Here is a 24,022-nt window from a genome sequence, read left to right on the forward strand (position 1 = left end):
CTCATCCCCCAGTCATTCTTTGCCTTTCGTCACAGGAGGTTTGTAGAGAAGTGTCAAAAGATTCGGAGTAGTCTCTTATGGAGGGTAGTACTCTTCGCAATGGGACTGGAGTTTTAATTAGTCCTGTCGGCCTCTCAGTGAGACCATGGGTGAAAGTTAGAGTCCGGAGATGCAGCGGAAGTTCTTCTGCGAAACCATCCTGACTCATATTAACAGCTCCTTAAGCAATCAGCGTTATTATTATACTTTATTTATGAAGCGCCAACATATTCCGCAGCGCTGTCCATGGATGCAATTCATTTAAATAAAACAATACAAGACTTGTAAGGGACAGGACAAAATTTACAAACACATACAGGAGGGATTGAGGACCCTATTCCCGTGGGAACTTACAATTTAGAAGGGTAGGAGGTTGAGAAACAGGAGGTGAGGACTGCAAGATTTGGAAAGATGTTAATACAGAGTTAGATGAGGGAAATGTTAGGTAAGTGAAATTAATTTATTATTGAGTTGGGTGGTAGGCTTCCCTGAACAGAAAAGTCTTCAGGGAACATTTAAAGGAAGACAGATTAGGGCAAAGCCTGACAGCATGAGGGAGAGTGTTCCAGAGGGTAGGTGCTGCACGACAGAAGTCCTGCAGTCTAGCATGAGAGGAGGTGATAGTTGCGGATGCAAGGAGCAGGTCATTGTTGGATCTTAGTGGACGGGCTGGAGTATACTTGTGTATTAGAGAGGATAGGTAGAGGGGAGCGGCGTTGGTGAGAACTTTGTATGTAAGGGTGAGAATTTTGAATTTAATTCTGCTGTGAATGGGGAGCCAATGAAGGGACTCGCAGAGAGGTGCAGCAGATGCAGATCGACGGGAAAGGTGGATCAGCATGGCAGAGGCATTTAGGATGGATTGAAGGGGAGAGAGGCGGGATAGAGGAAGGCCAGCGAGTAGGTTATTGCAGTAGTCAATTCGGGAGATAACAAGGGAGTGGATTATTTGCTTTGTGGTGTCAGCGCTCAGAAAAGGGCGAATTTTGGAAATATTGCGTAGATGGTTGCGGCAGGATGTAGAAAGCGATTGTATATGGGGGACGAAGGATAAATTTTAGTCAAGTGTGACTCCAAGGCAGCGAACTTGGGGCGATGGGGAAATGGCTGCCTGCTTTCGGCTATCAAGTCCATGTCAGGAGTGATGCTACTAACCTGTCACACTTGAAAGGCCGTGTTACTGTTCCACGGCATAGATTCTGGTAAGATCGTTTCATTTTTTTATACATGTATGATAACACTAGAAGACAGGGTCACAGTGTGACTCTTTTTATCTGTATAGAATTAAGGGTTAATATCTCCTGAGGGGGATTATTAAACAGGGGATAACAATCTTATATGTTTATTTGATTTTATGCTGCTTTTATGTGTGAGATGTTATGGGCTCATAGGCTGTTATGGAATATACAGGTTTCACTTTCACTGCTTGGCGCGCTTTTTTTTCAAAGCAGGGACAGTCCTGCATTGTGCACCATATGATTCTTTACATCTTTCCTGACCGGGCGTCTATCAGAGAGGAGTTCTAACTCTCTGTACTGTCTGGGTCATGGGAGGTGGGGAGTGCCCCAGCCGTTGGGATATAAGGGTGCAGCTTTTTTGAATAAAGCGATGGATTATTCTGTTACTTAGAGGGCACTCACTCTATTCCTAAAGAGTAATTCCTGTTTATATTGTGAGAAGGCCTTAGTACGTCCACTCAGTTATGTTCCATATGCCTTGATAATGTGATAATATCCAACATGTTTGATACCACTGAGCCGTCCACCTCTGAGGAGCTGTAGTCCAGTGAGGTGCGTACCCTACATGCTTATCTCTCTACACATGCAGTTTCCTGTTGCATTGCTGATCCTCCATCTGGAAGGGGCCATTTTTTCACCAGACGTTACTGCACAGCTCAGACGGCGGTGTCTGCGGCCTTTAATGCTTTACCTCGCCCTGCTAAGCGCAAGCGAAAGGTTACATATTGCACTCCTTCACAGAGTACATCAGATAATTTATTGGATTTAACTGATAAGGTTATCAGAGGATGAATTTCCTTCTGAGACTTCAGAGTATGAACATTCTAGTTGGAGTCTGCTGCCTCTAAACCTCCGGCTGCGGAGGAACCAGACTTTAGTTTTAGGACAAGAGGTATAAATGTTCAGCCACCAATCAGCAGCTTCTGAGCTTACCTAGGAATACTTTATAACAAAGGATACAAAGAGAATAAAACAAATTATATAATAGAAATTAATTGGAAAGTTATTTAAAATTACATGCTCTATCTATCATCAAAAAAAAATAATTAAGGTTGCATGTCCCTTTAAACGTGATGTTTCTGATTTGTTTTATAATGACCCTGCTGTATTATCATGAGCCCCTGCTTCAAAAGAACTTTTTGGCGCAAGGGGCGGAACTTTGATCTGAGAAAAGGTATCTTTTTATGTATGCATTTTTTTGGCTAGTTGGCTACTACTACAAAGACTGAAACAGATGCATTACAGTTACTGACACTGTATTCAGCTTTTTTTCGTTGTTTCATCTAAAAGACAGAGTTTCAGTCGTTTTCCTGTCCTGATTACAGTAAATGCCTTGTAATTCTTTCTGTTATCTTTCTATTTAACATATCAGCCAAGTCTAAATATTTTTCAAATATAAGTCACATGGATAGTATAGATAATCAATTAAACATATATTAAACACCTGCTTTTGTGTAAAAAAATAAATAAATAAATCTTGCCTTGTTTTCGCTTTACAGGCCAATTTGCAGAATTTTGAAGAAACCAGAAGTTACAGAATTTACTTTTTGTCTCCTCTAGGGAGTGTAGATCAAGCACATGATCTAGACAAACTCAGGGGAGTTAAAGGGACAGTAAGCACCATAAGATTGTAACAACTTTACAATATATAGGGAGTGCAGAATTATTAGGCAAATTAGTATTTTGACCACATCATCCTCTTTATGCATGTTGTCTTACTCCAAGCTGTATAGGCTCAAAAGCCTACTACCAATTAAGCATATTAGGTGATGTGCATCTCTGTAATGAGAAGGGGTGTGGTCTAATGACATCAACACCCTATATCAGGTGTGCATAATTATTAGGCAACTTCCTTTCCTTTGGCAAAATGGGTCAAAAGAAGGACTTGACAGGCTCAGAAAAGTAAAAAATAGTGAGATATCTTGCAGAGGGATGCAGCACTCTTAAAATTGCAAAGCTTCTGAAGCGTGATCATCGAACAATCAAGCGTTTCATTCAAAATAGTCAACAGGGTCGCAAGAAGCATGTGGAAAAACCAAGGCGCAAAATAACTGCCCATGAACTGAGAAAAGTCAAGCGTGCAGCTGCCAAGATGCCACTTGCCACCAGTTTGGCCATATTTCAGAACTGCAACATCACTGGAGTGCCCAAAAGCACAAGGTGTGCAATACTCAGAGACATGGCCAAGGTAAGAAAGGCTGAAAGATGACCACCACTGAACAAGACACACAAGCTGAAACGTCAAGACTGGGCCAAGAAATATCTCAAGACTGATTTTTCTAAGGTTTTATGGACTGATGAAATGAGAGTGAGTCTTGATGGGCCAGATGGATGGGCCCGTGGCTGGATTGGTAAAGGGCAGAGAGCTCCAGTCCGACTCAGACGCCAGCAAGGTGGAGGTGGAGTACTGGTTTGGGCTGGTATCATCAAAGATGAGCTTGTGGGGCCTTTTCGGGTTGAGGATGGAGTCAAGCTCAACTCCCAGTCCTACTGCCAGTTTCTGGAAGACACCTTCTTCAAGCAGTGGTACAGGAAGAAGTCTGCATCCTTCAAGAAAAACATGATTTTCATGCAGGACAATGCTCCATCACACCAAGTACTCCACAGCGTGGCTGGCAAGAAAGGGTATAAAAGAAGAAAATCTAATGACATGGCCTCCTTGTTCACCTTATCTGAACCCCATTGAGAACCTGTGGTCCATCATCAAATGTGAGATTTACAAGGAGGGAAAACAGTACACCTCTCTGAACAGTGTCTGGGAGGCTGTGGTTGATGCTGCACGCAATGTTGATGGTGAACAGATCAAAACACTGACAGAATCCATGGATGGCAGGCTTTTGAGTGTCCTTGCAAAGAAAGGTGGCTATATTGGTCACTGATTTGTTTTTGTTTTGTTTTTGAATGTCAGAAATGTATATTTGTGAATGTTGAGATGTTATATTGCTTTCACTGGTAAAAATAAATAATTGAAATGGGTATATATTTGTTTTTTGTTAAGTTGCCTAATAATTATGCACAGTAATAGTCACCTGCACACACAGATATCCCCTAAAATAGCTATAACTAAAAACAAACTAAAAACTACTTCCAAAACTATTCAGCTTTGATATTAATGAGTTTTTTGGGTTCATTGAGAACATGGTTGTTGTTCAATACTAAAATTAATCCTCAAAAATACAACTTGCCTAATAATTCTGCACTCCCTGTACATTAATGATTTGTTTTGCCCCCCCCCCCCTTTTTATGAAATTCAACACTGAAAAGTGCCGATTTTCTTATTCTCAGAGCTAAAAACATTCTAACATTGCTAGATGTCTTTCCCTGCAGAGCAGTTCACTTTATACCAATTTAAAGGACCAGTAAATACAGTAGATTTGCATAATCAACAAATTCACAATAACAAGACAAAGCAATAGCACTTAGGGGCCTACTTATCATGATGTGAGCGGACATGATCCGATATTGCGGATCATGTCCGCTGCACATCGATAAATGCAGACAGCATACGCTCTCTGCATTTATCATTGCATCAGCAGTTCTTGTGAACTGCTGGTGCAATGCCGCCCCCTGCAGATTCGCTAGTAGGGGGTGTCAATCAACCTGATCGTATTCGATCGTGTTGATTTCTGCCGATGTCTGTCCACCGTGATTCGTTTTTTAGGACGAATTTCAAAGATGTCTATTTCCACTCCTCCTTTATCACATGACAGCCATCAGCTAATCACAAATGCATATAGTATATTGTGTGAATTCTTGTACTTGCTCAGTAGGAGCTGGTGACTCAAAAAGTGTAAATATAAACAGACTGTGCATATTTTGTTAATGGAAGTAAATTATAAAGTTGTTTAAAATGGTGTGCTTTGTCTGAATCATGAAAGTTAAATTTTGACTTGAGTGTCCCTTTAATGCGTTTTACTAGCCTTGTTGTCTGCAGACTAAAGCTCAGATTGGTTCCTCAAAATAAAACAAAAGATGGGTGGAGTTTGACTATTGAAAAACATTTCCAAGAAACAAAATGTTATTTTGTTTTAAAAATGTTTAGACTAAATGTTTAGACTTGGGTGATGTATTATTCTATAGCAAGACAACAGAAATGTCTAGTAATTAAAAGGTGTTTATGTCACTTTATGATTGTGCATTGAAAAAGATCTAAACAAAAAAACAAGTGGTGTACCCAACTTACATTCCTCTAGATTAGCTATAACCTTACAGAGACTGATCAGGGGGGCCATCATTCTGTACATAAGGCATGGGTGTATCTAGATGGGGATATACTATATTTGAGTAATGTTGGTTTGTTGGCTTGGCTTCCGGTGGGAAAATGGCTTAAATTGATTGGGGACTATCCTCTGTTGTTGGACTTCTTCCAGCAGTAGGACAGCCTACTCAATATTTATTTATTTATTTATTATCGGTTATTTGTTGAGCGCCAACAGATTCCGCAGCACACGTGTATCTAGACGCTCTTTTTTTAATGATATCCTTTAAGCATAACCCAGATATTCCTTTCTACATGCTATACACCGACACATCCTCTAGAAACCACATCCATGACTGCATATTGGAGTTATTTTAGAGGGTAAATTAAAACCTCAGGCGGTTTTGAAAGATTTGGATGAGGAAAACTTTTCATCTTGGTTTAGACATGCTCAACTCCTCCACTTCACTCAAAAATGCAATCAAGTTGGGCGTCTGTCCCATTCTCTTACCCCATTCAAAATGTATGTCTGATGAGCTGTCCTCCCATACTATTTCCATAATATACAAACTTCAGTCTTTTCGAGAAGGGGAATCTCATCTTATACACTTAACTGACAAGCAAATAGATGTTAAAGCCTGGTAAAAAAAAAATATTTATCATAAAAGATCCTCTATCTCGGTGCAGATTAAAAAAATGAATTTTTAAGTTTATCAAGATGGTAACTCACTCCTGCTAGAAAATATTTATATACACATCAGTGGGGCATGCTGGAGGGAATGTGGGTGTGAGGGCTTGATTCTTTATATTTTGTCACCACTAAATGCTGAAGTCCTTCTGGGATAAAGTCACAAAGACTAAGGGTTTATTCCCAAGACCCAGTGCAATGATACCACATTGCAACCCTATTTTTATGCTTGGCCTAAACATTTCTGAAGCAATATACAACAAAATACAGTAGCTGCAATTTTTGGTATAGTGGCTAATGTGTGCATACTTTAATTCTGATAGTAGTCAAACTTGAAAATGTTGTAAAAGGTAATAGCACACAAATACCACACGCTCATACAGCGCGCACACACCACACACTCTCATAAGACTGCTGCTTCTTAACTTATGTTTCCGGCGAGCCTGACTTCTCGCACGGAAACTGCTGAATTCGCAGCTTGATCATTCGGCCCCTAAGTGTTAGTCGGCGCACAGACAGGATGACAAACTTTCCACACTGTTCTACACTTACTTCTTTTCATAAGTTGCATGCTACCTGCCTCCTGAATACCTGTGCTAAATACAGAGCGCGGCAAATCAGGAGGCAGGTAGCGCAGAGAGATGGAGGCTCATGAGGCCATAAAAAAAAAAATATATATATATATATATATATATATATATATACTGTCTGACAGCTTTGAACACTTATTAAGAGGTGTGCGCTAGGTTAGAAAAAGGTACACTTTGGGAGAACAGTGCTCACATTAAATATGCATAGCAATTTAAGTACACTGGATGCAAAAAAAAAAAAAAAAAGAAATTTGAACTTCAAAATAAAAAATACAATGTTTGTTGTTTTTGTCGTAAAATGGGCTGAACATGGGCTGAACATGGGCGTATATGAAATTGTCTCTCTAATCCCAGTGTAATTCTGTAAAGATTTTTGCACAAAAGCTCTCACAGTTTTTTCTTGCAAACTAAAAGGTGGCAAGCTTTTCTCAAAACACTTAAACTATTTATTAAAAAAAAACAAATGCATACGAAAATAGAGGCTATTGTAAGATGTTATACACAGAAAGCAGCGTAATGTGATTTATATTTGCTGCAGGATTTACTTTTTAATGTGCTCCTTATTCTCACTGCTAACTACGCTCCACAGTACGAAGTGTCCCTTTCCAGCTCCCTCCAATTACTTTCCATTGGAAACATCTCGCCACTTGCAGGGACTTCTCCTTTTTTACGATAATTTCACCAGGATAGCCCCTGCCAAGTTCAGCGAGAAAAACCACGTCTGAACTTGCAAGGTTTAGATAATAGGGTCCTAAGTCTGATTTCCTGAACGTGGTAATACCGGTATCCTTTTATTTCACTCCTTACCGAAAATATAGATAAAGCCATTAATAAATATACTGAACAAACGAAAGGTCCTTATACCTCAGAGATGAAGGTCCCTGAGGTGCCAACGCAGACAAGCTAAAGAGGGCAGGTCACAACCATTGTACAACTGGAAAGATACTACTACCATAAGTCAGGCCAAATAGACGTACACAAGCTAATGCTGGGTATGTGGCAGTATTTGGATAGCTAGGTCAAATGAGGTACTTAATCAAGTGCAAAATTTCGATTGCTATTTCTAACATTAGCCTACTGACCAATTTAGTCTCTCTGTCCTTGCCACCCTTTTTCCTCTCTCTCTCTTTGGGGCACATTTATCAAGCTCCGGATGGAGCTTGAGGGTCCGTGTTTCTGGCGAGCCTGCAGGCTCGCCAGAAACACCAGTTATGAAGCAACGGTCTAAAGACTGCAGCTCCATAACCTGTCAGCCTGCTCTGAGGAGACAGACAGACATCATCGCAATTCAACCCGATCGAGTACGATCGGGTTGATTGACACCCCCCTGCTCGCGGCCAATTGGCGTATTGCTCTCCGCATTCAGCGAGGTCTGTCGGACCTGATCCGCACTGTCGGATCAGGTCCGACAGACCTTTGTTAAATAGGCCCCAATGTCTCTCTTTTTCTCCCTGACACCAGATGACTTTCATGTATGTTGTATGGATCATCAGCAATAACACTTACATTTGAAATATATGCCCATAAAAAACATAGGCCTAGATTTAGAGTTTGGCGGTAGCCGTGAAAACCAGCGTTAGAGGCTCCTAACGCTGGTTTTAGGCTACCGCCGGTATTTGGAGTCACTGAAAAAAGGGTCTAACGCTCACTTTTCAGCCGCGACTTTTCCATACCGCAGATCCCCTTACGTCAATTGCGTATCCTATCTTTTCAATGGGATCTTCCTAACTCCGGTATTTAGAGTCGTTTCTGAAGTGAGCGTTAGAAATCTAACGACAAAACTCCAGCCGCAGAAAAAAAGCAGGAGTTAAGAGCTTTCTGGGCTAACGCCGGTTCATAAAGCTCTTAACTACTGTACCCTAAAGTACACTAACACCCATAAACTACCTATGTACCCCTAAACTGAGGTCCCCCCACATCGCCGCAACTCGATTACATTTTTTTAACCCCTAATCTGCCGACCGCCACCTACGTTATACTTATGTACCCCTAATCTGCTGCCCCTAACCCCGCCGACCCCTGTATTATATTTATTAACCCCTAACCTTCCCCCCACAACGTCGCCACCAGCTACTTACAATAATTAACCCCTAATCTGCCGACTGCAAAGCGCCGCCACCTACGTTATCCTTATGTACCCCTAATCTGCTGCCCCTAACACCGCCGACCCCTATATTATATTTATTAACCCCTAATCTGCCCCCCTCAACGTCGCCGACACCTGCCTACACTTATTAACCCCTAATCTGCTGAGCGGACCTGAGCGCTACTATAATAAAGTTATTAACCCCTAATCCGCATCACTAACCCTATCATAAATAGTATTAACCCCTAATCTGCCCTCCCTAACATCGCCGACACCTAACTTCAATTATTAACCCCTAATCTGACGACCGGAGCTCACCGCTACTATAATAAATGGATTAACCCCTAAAGCTAAGTCTAACCCTAACACTAACACCCCCCTAACTTAAATATAATTTAAATCTAACGAAATTAATTAACTCTTATTAAATAAATTATTCCTATTTAAAGCTAAATACTTACCTGTAAAATAAACCCTAATATAGCTACAATATAAATTATAATTACATTGTAGCTATTTTAGGATTAATATTTATTTTACAGGCAACTTTGTAATTATTTTAACCAGGTACAATAGCTATTAAATAGTTAAGAACTATTTAATAGTTACCTAGTTAAAATAATAACAAAATAACCTGTAAAATAAATCCTAACCTAAGTTATAATTAAACCTAACACTACCCTATCAATAAATTAATTAAATAAAATACCTACAATTACCTACAATAAAACCTAACACTACACTATCAATAAATAAATAAAATAAAATACCTACAATTACCTACAATAAAACCTAACACTACACTATCAATAAATAAATTAAATACAATTCCTACAAATAACTACAATTACATAAACTAACTAAAGTACAAAAAATAAAAAAGAACTAAGTTACAAAAAATAAAAAAATATTTACAAACATAAATATTACAACAATTTTAAACTAATTACACCTACTCTAAGCCCCCTAATAAAATAACAAAGACCCCCAAAATAAAAAAAATGCCCTACCCTATTCTAAATTAATAGAGTTAAAAGCTCTTTTACCTTACCAGCCCTGAACAGGGCCCTTTGTGGGGCATGCCCCAAGAAAATCAGCTCTTTTGCCTGTAAAAAAAAACATACAATACCCCCCCCCCCCCAACATTACAACCCACCACCCACATACCCCTAATCTAACCCAAACCCCCTTAAATAAACCTAACACTAAGCCCCTGAAGATCTTCCTACCTTGTCTTCACCATCCAGGTATCACCGATCCGTCCTGGCATCCGGTGCTGAAGAGGTCCAGAAGAGGCTCCAAAGTCTTCCTCCTATCCGGCAAGAAGAGGACATCCGGACCGGCAAACATCTTCATCCAAGCGGCATCTTCGATCTTCTTCCATCCGGTGCGGAGCGGGTCCATGTTGAAGCAGCCGACGCGGATCCATCCTCTTCTTTCTGCGTCTCCCGACGAATGACGGTTCCTTTAAGGGACGTCATCCAAGATGGCGTCCCTCGAATTCCGATTGGCTGATCGGATTCTATCAGCCAATCGGAATTAAGGTAGGAATATTCTGATTGGCTGATGGAATCAGCCAATCAGAATCAAGTTCAATCCGATTGGCTGATCCAATCAGCCAATCAGATTGAGCTCGCATTCTATTGGCTGTTCCGATCAGCTTAGTGTTAGGTTTATTTAAGGGGGGTTTGGGTTAGATTCGGGGTATGTGGGTGGTGGGTTGTAATGTTGGGGGGGGTATTGTATGTTTTTTACAGGCAAAAGAGCTGATTTTCTTGGGGCATGCCCCGCAAAGGGCCCTGTTCAGGGCTGGTAAGGTAAAAGAGCTTTTAACTCTATTAATTTAGAATAGGGTAGGGCATTTTTTTATTTTGGGGGTCTTTGTTATTTTATTAGGGGGCTTAGAGTAGGTGTAATTAGTTTAAAATTGTTGTAATATTTTTCTTATGTTTGTAAATATTTTTTTATTTTTTGTAACTTAGTTCTTTTTTATTTTTTGTACTTTAGTTAGTTTATGTAATTGTAGTTATTTGTAGGAATTGTATTTAATTTATTAATTGATAGTGTAGTGTTAGGTTTTATTGTAGGTAATTGTAGGTATTTTATTTAATTTATTTATTGATAGTGTAGTGTTAGGTTTTATTGTAGGTAATTGTAGGTATTTTATTTAATTAATTTATTGATAGGGTAGTGTTAGGTTTAATTATAACTTAGGTTAGGATTTATTTTACAGGTTATTTTGTTATTATTTTAACTAGGTAACTATTAAATAGTTCTTAACTATTTAATAGCTATTGTACCTGGTTAAAATAATTACAAAGTTGCCTGTAAAATAAATATTAATCCTAAAATAGCTACAATGTAATTATAATTTATATTGTAGCTATATTAGGATGTATTTTACAGGTAAGTATTTAGCTTTAAATAGGAATAATTTATTTAATAAGAGTTAATTAATTTCGTTAGATTTAAATTATATTTAAGTTAGGGGGGTGTTAGTGTTAGGGTTAGACTTAGCTTTAGGGGTTAATCCATTTATTATAGTAGCGGTGAGCTCCCGGTCGTCAGATTAGGGGTTAATAATTGAAGTTAGGTGTCGGCGATGTTAGGGAGGGCAGATTAGGGGTTAATACTATTTATGATAGGGTTAGTGATGCGGATTAGGGGTTAATAACTTTATTATAGTAGCGCTCAGGTCTGCTCGGCAGATTAGGGGTTAATAAGTGTAGGCAGGTGTCGGCGACGTTGAGGGGGGCAGATTAGGGGTTAATAAATATAATATAGGGGTCGGCGGTGTTAGGGGCAGCAGATTAGGGGTACATAGGGATAATGTAAGTAGCGGCGGTTTACGGAGCGGCAGATTAGGGGTTAATAATATAATGCAGGGGTCAGCGATAGCGGGGGCGGCAGATTAGGGGTTAATAAGTGTAAGGGTAGGGGTGTTTAGACTCGGGGGTACATGTTAGAGTGTTAGGTGCAGACGTAGGAAGTGTTTCCCCATAGGAAACAATGGGGCTGCGTTAGGAGCTGAATGCGGCTTTTTTGCAGGTGTTAGGTTTTTTTTTCAGCTCAAACAGCCCCATTGTTTCCTATGGGAGAATCGTGCACGAGCACGTTTTTGAGGCTGGCCGCGTCCGTAAGCAACTCTGGTATCGAGAGTTGCAATTGCGGTAAAAATGCTCTACGCTCCTTTTTTGGAGCCTAACGCAGCATTTTTTTTGGACTCTCGATACCAGAGTTAATTTTATGGTGCGGCCAGAAAAAAGCCCGCGTAGCGTTAACAACCCATCTACCGCCAAACTCCAAATCTAGGCCATAATCTCTTATAATTTAGCCTGTACAACTTGTAACTGAAGTTTAAACTTATTCTTGTCACTAAGCTTTTGTTATTCTCAAAGGTTAAATAGAATTTTATTGTTATTCTTAAGTGATAATAAAAATAAATGAGCACATTGCATAGGCACATTGGGCCTTGAACTCGTGTTTTTTTCAAGGGAGTAAAGTGGGGTCTCTAGAAAGAAAAGTGGAAACTCTAGATACTTGCAACATGGATGACAACCTACAGGTGGGCTATTATACAGCTTTTTCCTCCTCCTGGACTAATTTGGAAATGTACATCCCCATTTTTTTTTAGTCTAAAAAGCCTTTTGTATTACAGCTGTATTTGTCTTACATTTGTACACCAACCCTGTTTTGTTTTATCTCTTAATAAAGCTCAATTAAAAAAAAACATTTTGGCTACATGCATAAAAAGAATAGCACAGTTGACTAATAAATTTCACTTAAATTAAAAAAATATATTTAAAGGATGACACACACATTGTAATATAAACATTTTAATTATACACAAGAAAAAATAAACTTTGCAATATGTTTATTGTTAATTATTTTGCTCCCATTTCTAGTAATTTAACTATGAATATTCTTAAAATTGAAAGTGCAGACTGCAAACTGCACAAAATAGATAGCCCTATGTGTGATAAGATACCAAAAATAGTGCAAGTTTGCTAACATAATGACAGTAGTATAAATTAAGTAAAACACTTAAAATACAAAAAGTTGTCTTGGAGACCTCCCAGACATGAACAAGAGTCTGGCTCTGGGTATTCCAGGGGCTTGGTCGGGTTTTGTAACCTACACACCCAGCATGGGAAGTCATAAAGAAGAATCTCATCTTGTGTTTGTGTCTCACTATTTCAAAGCTGATGAAGTCTCAATGTTTTTTCTTTTACTTTTTTCAAGTTTTCTTTTATGATAGTGGGTTGTTTTAACAAGGCTGTTTTATTTTTATGTTGTGTAAGGTTTTGAATGCATATTCCTGATATCGGTATCCTTTACAATAGAGCTTGTTTTATGTGGGAAGAAGTGAACAGTTATGAAAGAGGTGATCCATCCTATTATATAAAAGTCCAAGTGTGTTTGTCCGAAGCTGTCATGCGCAGTAGAGAGAGCACCTGGCCTTACCTGACAATGCTGGTGTTTGCAGTGAAAGTGGGCGTGGCCGGGGCTGGATGGGGGCGCGGGCATGACCAGGGCGCGGTTGGCACGACAGAGAGTTGAGAGAAATAGAGAGGGGGAGAGACAAAAAGAGATAGGAAAGAGCTAAAGAGGGGGAAGTGCAGAAGAGAGGGTGGAGAGAGAGCAAAAGAGAGGGGGAGAGAGAGCAATAGAGAGGGGAAGAGAGAGAAAAAGAGAGGGGGAGAGAGAGCAAAAGAGAGGGGAAGAGAGAACAAAAGAGAGGGGGAAGAGAGAACAAAAGAGAGGGGGAAGAGAGAGCAATAGAGAGGGGGAAGAGAGAGCAAAAGAGAGGGGGAGAGAGCAAAAGAGAGGGGAGAGAGAGCAAAAGAGAGGGGGGAGAGAGAGCAATAGAGAGGGGGAGAGAGAGAAAAAGAAAGGGGGGAGAGAAAGCAATAGAGAGGGGGAGAGAGAGAGCAAAAGAGAGAGATGGAGAGAGAGCAAAAGAGAGGGGAGAAAGACAGCAAAAGAGAGGGGTTGGAGAGAGGGGGCAGAGAGAGCAAAAGAGAGGGATGGAGAGAGAGAGCAAAAAAAGGAGAGAGAGACAGAGCAAAAGAGAGGGGGAGAGAGAGTGCAAAGGAGAGGGGGGAGAAAGAGAGCGCAATAGAGAGGGGGAGAGAGAGCGCAAAAGAGAGGGGGAGAGAGAGAGCGCAAAAGAGAGAGGGAGAGCGCAAAAGAGGGGGAGAGAAAGAGCGCAAAAGAGAGGGGGAGAGAGAGAGCGCAAAAGAGAGGGGGAGAGAGAGAGCGCAAAAGAGAGGGGGAGAGAGAGAGCGCAAAAGAGGGGGGGAGAGAGTGCAAAAGAGAGAGAGAACACAAAAGAGAGGGGGGAGAGAGAGCGCAAAAGAGAGGGGGAGAGAGCACAAAAGAGAGGGTGGAGAGAGAGCAAAAAAGAGGGGGAGAGAGAGCAATAGAGAGGGGAAGAGAGAGAGAGCAAAAGAGAGGTGAAGCGAGAGAGAGCGCAAAAAAGAGGGGGGGAGAGAGCACAAAAGAGAGGGGGAGAGAGTAAGGGGTGGGACCAATGTACTGCAAAAAAACCTAAATTTATGCTTACTTGATAAATTACTTTCTTTTACGATATGACGAGTCCACAGATTTCATCCTTACTTGTGGGATATTAACCTCCTGCTAACAGGAAGTGGCAAAGAGCACCACAGCAGAGCTGTATATATAGCCCCTCCCCTTCCCCTCCACCCTCAGTCATTCGGCCGAAGGTATAGGAAGAGAAAAAGGAAAGGCTAAAAAGGTGCAGAGGTGACTGAAGTTTACAAAAAAATATAAAGAAAAACTGTCTTAAAAAGAACAGGGTGGGGCCGTGGACTCGTCATATCGTAAAAGAAAGTAATTTATCAGGTAAGCATAAATTTAGTTTTCTTTTACAAAGATATGACGAGTCCACGGATTTCATCCTTACTTGTGGGAAACCAATACCAAAGCAATAGGACATGGATGAAAGGGAGGGACAAGACAGGAACCTAAATGGAAGGCACCACTGCTTGAAGAACCTTTCTCCCAAAGATAGCCTCAGAAGAAGCAAAAGTATCAAATTTGGAAAATTTGGAAAAAGTGTGAAGGGACGACCAAGTCGCAGCCTTACAAATCTGTTCCACAGATGCATCGTCTGTAAAAGCCCATGTGGAAGCCACAGCCCTAGAAGAATGAGCTGTATTTCTTTCAGGAGGCTGCTGTCCAGCAGTCTCATATGCCAGGCGGATGATACTTCTCAGCCAAAAAGAAAGAGAGGTAGCCGTAGCTTTCTGACCCCTACGCTTTCCAGAATAAAACAATGAATAATGAAGATGATTGACGGAAATCCTTAGTTGCCTTTAAGTAAAACTTTAAGGCACGGACCACGTCCAAGTTATGTAACAGACGCTCCTTCTAAGAAGGATTAGGACACAAGGAAGGAACAACAATTTCCTGTTTAATATTCTTATTCGAAACAACCTTAGGAAGGAACCCAGGGTTGCTAAAAACCACCTTATCAGAATGAAATATGAGATAAGGCGAATCACACTGTAATGCTGAAAGCTCAGAAACTCTTCAAGCAGAAGAAATGGCAACCAAAAACAGAACTTTCCAAGATAATAGTTTAATATCTATGGAATGCATAGGTTCAAACGGAACCCCTTGCAGAACTCAAAGAACTAAATTCAAACTCCAGGGAGGAGTAAAAGGTCTAAATACAGGCTTAATTCTAGATAGAGCCTGACAAAAAGACTGAACATCTGATACATTTGCCAAACGTTTGTGAAACAGAATTGACAAAGCTGAAATTTGTCCCTTTAAGGAACTTGCTGATAACCCTTTCTCCAATCCTTCTTGGAGAAAAGATAAAATCCTAGGAATCCTAACTTTACTCCATGAGTAACCCTGGGATTCACACCAAAAAGATATTTACGCCATATCTTATGATAGATTTTTCTAGTGACAGGCTTTCTAGCCTTTATCAAAGTATTGATAACTGAACCAGAGAATCCTCACTTCAATAAAATCAAGCGTTCAATCTCCACGCAGTCAGTTGCAGAGAAATTGGATTTGGATGTTGGAAAGGACCTTGAATGAGAAGGTCCTGTCTCAACGGAAGTTTCCACGGTGGCAGAGAGGACATGTCCACTAAATCCACATACCAAGTCCTGCGTGGCCACGCAGGCGCTATCAGGATCATTGAAGCTCTCTCCTGTTTGATTCGAGCAATCACGCGTGGGAGGAGAGGAAACGGCAGAAACACATAAGCTAGGCTGAACAACCAAGGTACTGCCAAGGCATCTATCAGTTCGACCTGAGGATCCCTTGACCGTGATCCGTATCTTGGAAGCTTGGCATTCTGACGAGATGCCATCAAAACCAATTCCGGTCTGCCCCATCTGAGAATCAATGAGACAAATACCTCTGGGTGAAATTCCCACTCCCCCGGATGAAAAGTCTGTCGACTTAGAAAATCTGCTTCCCAGTTCTCTACCCCTGGGATGTAGATCGCTGACAGATGACAAGAGTGGGCCTCTGCCCAACTGATTATCTTGGATACTTCTATCATCGCTAAGGAACTCCTTGTTCCCCCGATGATTGACATATGCCACAGTCGTTATGTTGTCCGACTGGAATCTGATGAATTTGGCCGAAGCCAACTGAGGCCACGCCTGAAGCGCATTGAATATTGCTCTCAATTCCAGAATATTGATTGGAAGTAGAGACTCCACCTGAGTCCAAACACCCTGAGCCTTCAGGGAGTTCCAAACTGCACCCCAGCCCAGAAGGCTGGCATCTGTTGTCACTATCACCCACGAGGGTCTGCGGAAACAAGTCCCCTGGGACAGATGATCTGGCGACAACCACCAAAGAAGAGAGTTTCTGGTCTCTTGCTCCAGAATTATCTTTGGAGATAAATCCGCATAATCCCCATTCCACTGACCGAGCATGCACAGTTGCAGTGGTCTGAGATGAAAGCGAGCAAACGGAACGATGTCTATTTCCGCTACCATTAATCAGATTACCTCCATACACTGAGCCACTGATGGCCGAGGAATGGACAGAAGTGCTCGGCAAGTATTCAAAAATCTTTGATTTTCTGACCTCCGTCAGAAATACTTTCATGGCTACCGAGTCTATCAGAGTTCCCAGAAAAGGAACCCTTGTCTGCGGAACAAGTGAACTCTTCTCTATGTTCACCTTCCAGCCGTGAGTTCTCAGAAAAGACAATACTGTGTCCATGTGAGATTTTGTCAGATGATATGTTGACGCCTGAATCAGAATATCGTACAGATAAGGCGCCACTGCTATCCCATGCGGTCTGAGAACCGCCAAAAAGGGACCCTAGAACCTTTGTGAAGATTCTGGGTGCTGTGGCCAACCCGAAAGGAAGAGACACGAACTGATAATGTTTGTCCAAAAAGGCAAACTTTAGAAACCGATGATGATCTTTGTGGATTGGAATATGAAGGTAAGCATCCTTCAAATCCACGGTAGTCATATATTGACCCTCCTGGATTATTGGCAAAATCGTTCGTAGAAATTTGTTTAGACACTTGAGGTCCAAAAATGGGTCTGAATGTTCCCTCTTTTTTGGGGACCACAAATAGGTTTGAGTAAAACCCCTGTCCCTGTTCTAATTTTGGAACAGGACAGATTACTCCCATAGTAAAAAGGTCTTTTACACAGCGTAAGAACGCCTCTCTCTTTAGCTGGTTTGCAGATAATTTTGAAAGATGAAATCTCCCTCTTGGGAGAAAATCCTTGACTTCCAATTGATAACCGTGGGTCACTATTTCTAGTGCCCAGGAATCCTGAACATCACTTGCCCAAGCCTGAGCAAAGAAAGAAAGTCTGCCCCCTACTAGATCCGGTCCCGGATCGGGGGCCACCCCTTCATGCTGCTTTGTGGAAGAAGAAGAAGAAGTGGGGGGTAGTTCTGAAAGGAACGAAAATTATTCTGTTTACCCCTCATTTTAACCAACCTATCCTGAGGTAGGGCATGGGCCCTTACCTCCTGTAATATCAGAAATGATCTCCTTCAATTCTGGCCCAAAAAGGGTCTTACCTTTAAAGGGAATATCTAAAGCATTATGTTTTGATGACACATCAGCAGACCAAGATTTGAGCCACAATGCTCTACATGCTAAAATAGCAAATCCTGCATTTTTTGACCGCTAATTTATCAATTTGAAAAGCGGGCATCAGTAATAAATGAATTAGCTAGCTTAAGAGCCTTAATTCTATCTAGAATGTCATCTAATGGAGTCTCAACCTTTAGAGACTCTTCTAGAGCCTCAAACCAAAAAGCTGCTGCAGTAGTTACTAGAACAATGCAAGCCGTAGGTTGTAAAAGAAATCCCTGATTAACAAATAATGTCTTTAGTAGACTCTCTAATTTCTTATCCATAGGATCCTTGAAAGCACAACTATCCTCAATGGGTATAGTATTACGCTTAGCTAGGGAAGATATAGCTCCCTCTACCTTAGGGTCCGCTTGCCATGAGTCCCGAATGGTATCTGATATAGGAAACATTTTCTTAAAATTAGGAGAGGGAGGAAAACGGTATACCTGGTCTATTCCATTCCTTACTAATAATTTCCGAAATTCTCTTAGGAACCGGAAAAAACATCAGTGTAAGTAGGAACTTCCAAATATTTATTCATTTTACACAATTTCTCTGGAGGAAATCACAATAGGATCACAATCATCCAGAGTCGCTAAAACCTCCCTAAGCAACAGGCAGAGGTGTTCAAGGCTTAAATTTAAATGACATAGCATCCAAAACATTCCCTGAATCAGAAATTTCACACCTCAGACTGTAATTTCCCTAATCCCCAACTCAGAGCACTGTGAGGGAACATCGGAAATAGCTAATAAAACATCAGAGGATACAGCATATACATTAATACTTTGACCTACTGCGTTTACCCTGCAACACTGGTAATTTAGACAATACCTCTGTAAGGGTAGTTGATATAACTGCAGCCATCTCCTGCAGAGTAAAGGAATTAGACGCACTAAAAGTACTAGGCGTCGCTTGTGTGGGCATAAAAGGTTGTGACATTTGGGGAGAATTGGAAGGCATATCCTGATTCTCTTCAGACTGAGAATCATCCCTAGGCACACTTACTTTATTTAAAATATGCTTTTTACAATGTAAAGCCCTTTCAGTACAAAAGTTACACAATGTTAGAGGGGGTTGCACAATAGCTTCTAAACACATAGAGCAATGAGAAACCTCAATGTCAGACATGTTGAACAGACTAGTAATACCACAAAAGTAGTTTAAACACTTATTTATAGCATAAAATAAACATTAGAAAAAACGTGTAATGTGCCTTTAAGAAAAGAAAAAGTGAACAATTTTTCCAAAATGCACAAAAAACGTTAAATTATTCCCAAATTTAACTTAATTTCGTTGGTTAATCCAAAAATTACTGCACCCAGAACCAAGGGCTTTAGAAGTACTTATATCAACATGTAGTCAAAAGATAGATAAAAATACACTCTGCCTCGCCACAGCTCTGCTGTGGCGCCTACCTGCCCCCAGGGTACTTCAAATCAAGTTCCAACCCTTCAGACCAGCTACACAGTCCAGGAGCCACCGAGTCACTGTTTGCTGCTGCTAAGCCTGAAGAAATTGCTCCAAAATAGGCTCCGCCCCTTAAGGTCAAAAGTTGGAGTAGGCCCCAAACAACACCACATGGAAATGCAGTTTTGCACTAAAGTAAAAATACAAACACAATATAACCCTCAAGCATAAAACCAATAAGTTTTAAGTGCCAAAAATAAAAAACATAAAACATTGTTTTTTATATTGTCTCCCATGTCACATAATGCCCAAATATCAACTAATGATAAATATAAAATAGGGACTCCAGGTAACATCCCTCTTATTAAAATAGGTTTTACTGCTTACCCCATTCCCATACAGGGAAATAATGCCAGTCAGTTCTGAATACACAAGTCTCCTCAGATAAAAAGGCTGCACATTACCTTAATGCTGCTGTGTAGCATGAAAACCGGTCTCCACACTGAAGATGTCTCATGGTTACCTTCAGACGTCTTGTGGGAACCAGCGTGGATCTTAGTTACAAATGCTAAGATCATCAAACTTCAGGGCAGAAATCTTCTTCCATATCCCCCTGAGGAAAATAGTACGCACCGGTACCATTAAAATAAAAAACTTCTTGATTGAAGAAACTAAAACTTACACCTCACTTTACCATGTCTTCCTAGTATAACACAGGCAAAGAGAATAACTGAGGGTGGAGGGGAAGGGGGAGGGGCTATATATACAGCTCTGCTGTGGTGCTCTTTGCCACTTCCTGTTAGCAGGAGGTTAATATCCCACAAGTAAGGATGAAATCCGTGGACTCGTCAATATCTTTGTAAAAGAAATGGCCCGTGTGAACAGGCTTTAGGACTAGTTGATTATAATGAAAAGTTACTTGCGATGTTGCATCACAACAATAATGTTGTTATTATATTATTATTAATACATTTTTACTCCACAGGAGCTGGAAACCATGCATAGGCTGTATGCAGATAAATGCCAACATCAAACTTGTGAAATATTGCCAGGAGCCCAATGAAGGAGAGTGCCAGCAGTGCTACTGCCGGCCAATGTGGTGCCTTACTTGCATGGGGAAGTGGTTTGCTAGTCGCCAGGATCAACAGCACCCAGAAACCTGGCTCTCTAGCAAAGTGCCATGTCCGACATGCCGTGCAAGGTTTTGCATTGTGGATGTTTGTATTGTGCGATGATGGAACTTTCAGAATCTGTGGGTTTCAAATTTTGGTTTACTTCAAATATATAACCTAATACAACTAAAACAGGTTTTGTTAATTTTATTGCCAAAAAAACTCTAATATGATCTAAAAAAAGGCCTGTGAATCTTGGTCCTCTGTGTGATGAGACATAACGGTGTTCAGCTTAAGCCCATGACAGTATATGGTATAGATTGTATTGAATTAGGAGGGCATTTGAGGCCCATTCTTATTACTTGAGTGGTGAATCCATTTCTACTGTGAAAGAGCAGTCTACAAAGTTCCATAAACTCGTACTTACGTAATAGATGCAAACTTCCAAATAACAGACTGAAACACTATATAATGAGAAATATTTAAAACTGCTTTATGGAAAACGAGGATTAAACTGTAAAACAAGTGTTACAGAAAAGAGGCATAAAGCCACAGCCTTCATGTATAGCCCAATATAAAAAGATTACACAAATTGCTTGTAAAGTGATTTTTTTCTGTTCTTTCTGTGCTGTTTTGCTGGCTTCTTGCATAAAGTGGAACAGTCCAGTTACTTTTAGCGGTGATGGAATACACGCAGTTATGCTATGATTTAATTTGTAGATTACAGAAGAGTGGCGCTGATCCCAAGGGATTCTGATGTCGATTTGTGTAGCCTCTTCTTATAAACTGCAATGGAGATCCACAATAGTGTTATACGTACAACCCAGTGCGCATACTAAATGGGAAATACTCACAGGGAGTCAGTTTCCAATAACCGTAGATTTATTTCATTCAGAAGAAATTACAGCTCCTTTGTGAAACACTTCAGGCTCAGCATCAACCTTTAATAGCCTCAAAGCGTTTCAACAAATATATTGTCTTTTTCAAGAACAATATAATTAAAACCGCAATCACAGTTTGAGTTATTCCATGATTTCACCAACGCATTGTCGTATCCCTACTGCAGATCATGATAGATGCCAGTTAAAATCTTTTATTTAAAATAAAGACATAAAGTTATTCTCTTCTAATGAAATAGAATAGCTGGGCTGGAGTGAGCTAGCACTGGTTCATGTTCTAAAGAACCTCTGTGTGCATTGATCAGCTGCTCTCCAAAGCATATACATTCTGGAAAATACTCAATGAAAGCATAACATCTTTTGTGACAAAATAACAAAAGCCATGTAGAGGTGATGCAGCGTTACAATGGTTGTTTTCTCTGTATTTTCATTTTGATGATATTTTTTTCTCTTTTTTGTTGAGAAATAAACTTCAAGTCATAAACTTTCATATTACAGTATTTTCTTTCTGATTTAAAGAACACTACATGCTCTTGTTAGCGTGTGCAATTTTGCATCAATAAGCCCCTGTAAAGGGGTTAACCACATAGGCAAACTCCTGCTTGCGTCTTCTGTGCTGGAATTTACCTATGTCTTTAACCTCTTTGTGGGGCTCCTACATACAGGGCCGGATTACAATTTGCGAGCCGACTGCAGCACGCTTGTGATATATTTTTTATTTAGGATCCCTCACCAGTCCTTATGTTATTAAATAATAATATTTAATATTAAGGACTGGTGAGGCTAGAGAGGATGAAGACGCTCGAGGGAGCCTAAATAAAAAAACATATCGCGCGCATGCGCTGCAGTCAGTGTGCGATTTGTAATCTCTGCAACAGTTAGCTTCTATTGTTGGTTACAAAATGGCATGCTATAACAAATTAGACCATTCAGTGTTTACATAATCTCTCTTTTATTATAGTGGTAAAAATATATTTGTAGAAAATATTTTTTTCCAACCATTACGTTAAGGTAAATAGGATTAAATGTTTGTAGTTTTCTCCATAATATCTAGTAAACATATATATATATTCTCAGATGCTTCTGGTTATTTGAATACTTTTTATGCTAAATGAAAGCTGTGGAAATAGTATTGTATTGTATAGCTATACAATGATTGATTTACTTGGTATTACAATTAGTAATATAGGATTATTGAAATTACCTAGAAAATACTGAATGATAAAATGTGCTGTGATACCACTGAGTGATTTGGTTCGGCATGATAAAATGTATTCTTACTGAACACAGAAAGTACAATAATTGTGTTAGATCAAATGTCATGAAGGCAACCATGTTTCAAATTACGGTTGTATAAATCACAAGTATTAATTTATATGAATTACAAAATTGTTCATATATATTTGTATTTTGAAATAAAGTTAAAATGTTTTATGTGTTTGTTTTAACGAAAGTGGAATCTAGCTTAGATATATATATATAGACACACACATTTTGTGAAATGTGATTACATATATTTTAGAAGATGGCCGGTTATGGGCTAGATTACAAGCGGAGTGCAAATTTTGCGGAAGCGCGATAATTAACCAGCATTACAAGTGGCTGCTTATTGCTCACGCAAGCTTTGTGGTAGCAATCAGTGCTCCGAAAATTAACCAGAAATTAGATCTCTGGTTAATTTTCTAAAAGTGCCTCAAAATAGAGGGCATTATAGTTTTTTTTTTAAAAAAGTACAATTTTTTAAAATAAAAAAAAAAATGCACTAGGAAGTTTTTGGGGCGTTAAAGTTGGTGGGAGTGGGGGTGTTAGAAAAAAAAACAGCACTGAAAAGACCCATAGACCACAATTGAAATATATATGTATATGATTCTATATATATTTATATAATATATGTGTATATACACATATTAACATATACATATATATTTAAAAAATGCTGCCCATCATTGCGCTACTTACCCCCTTCACTATGCTAAAGTTCTGATGCTGTCTCTGATGGCATCAGAACGAGGCTCCCATCAGAGCCCATGGGGGTGCGCTCTTGTGAGTGCAAGGCTTCCTAGCAATGTGAATGCAAGCTCGCATTTGCGTTGTGATTTACTTATAATACCAGCGCACATTATCGCACCGCTGGTATTACATAGTGGAGCGCTAATATTGCTTGCACACAAGTGATATTTAGCGCTCCATTTGTAATATAGCCCTATATATTTTGAAAACAAATTTGGATTTCATCAGAATATTTATTGTGATTGTTAATCTATTTGAATTACATTTGATTATGTGACAGCACATGAAGCAGGATATAGTTTGTTCCCATTAGGTGCATATTAAGTGAACACATGGAGGAAGGCAGAACCATTAAACCTAGAGTACCCTCCTCCTTATGCTTACCCTTTTCTCCCTCATTTCTTGCAGTTTCTTCTTGGAGAATGCTCTGCTCCCCTTAGATCTTTAGCATGTACTGTATAGCTCAAATCCCTCTGTGAACTACATGGGTCCTATATGAAAGTAAAAATTAAAACAGAGCACACAGTTTTAAAGAGACACTAAAGTCAAAATTAAACTTAAATGGACTGGATAGAGCGTGAAATTGTAATCACATTTGCAATCTACTTCTATTTATCAATTTTGCTTAGTTTTCTTTGTATCCAT

At 39.9% G+C, this 24,022-nt stretch overlaps 1 protein-coding gene across 2 annotated transcripts in view; it reads left to right on the plus strand.

Annotated features, from left to right (window-relative positions):
• TMEM129 (transmembrane protein 129, E3 ubiquitin ligase) overlaps positions 1-22,801 on the plus strand; it is a 32,250-nt gene extending 9,449 nt beyond the window's left edge. Inside the window, exons 5-6 of one of the 2 annotated variants that reach the window (XM_053704232.1) lie at positions 15,642-15,651; positions 20,353-22,801. In XM_053704232.1, coding sequence (XP_053560207.1) covers positions 15,642-15,651; positions 20,353-20,591 — 249 coding nt within the window. In that variant the 3' untranslated portion in view covers positions 20,592-22,801. Of the gene's footprint in view, positions 1-2,776; positions 3,585-15,641; positions 15,652-20,352 lie in introns of those variants that run through there. The other variant, XM_053704231.1, reaches the window with a different exon arrangement.
• Positions 22,802-24,022: the final 1,221 nt, after the last annotated feature.

Source organism: Bombina bombina, chromosome 2 (genome assembly GCF_027579735.1).
Source record: "Bombina bombina isolate aBomBom1 chromosome 2, aBomBom1.pri, whole genome shotgun sequence".
NCBI classification, from domain to species: domain Eukaryota; kingdom Metazoa; phylum Chordata; class Amphibia; order Anura; family Bombinatoridae; genus Bombina; species Bombina bombina.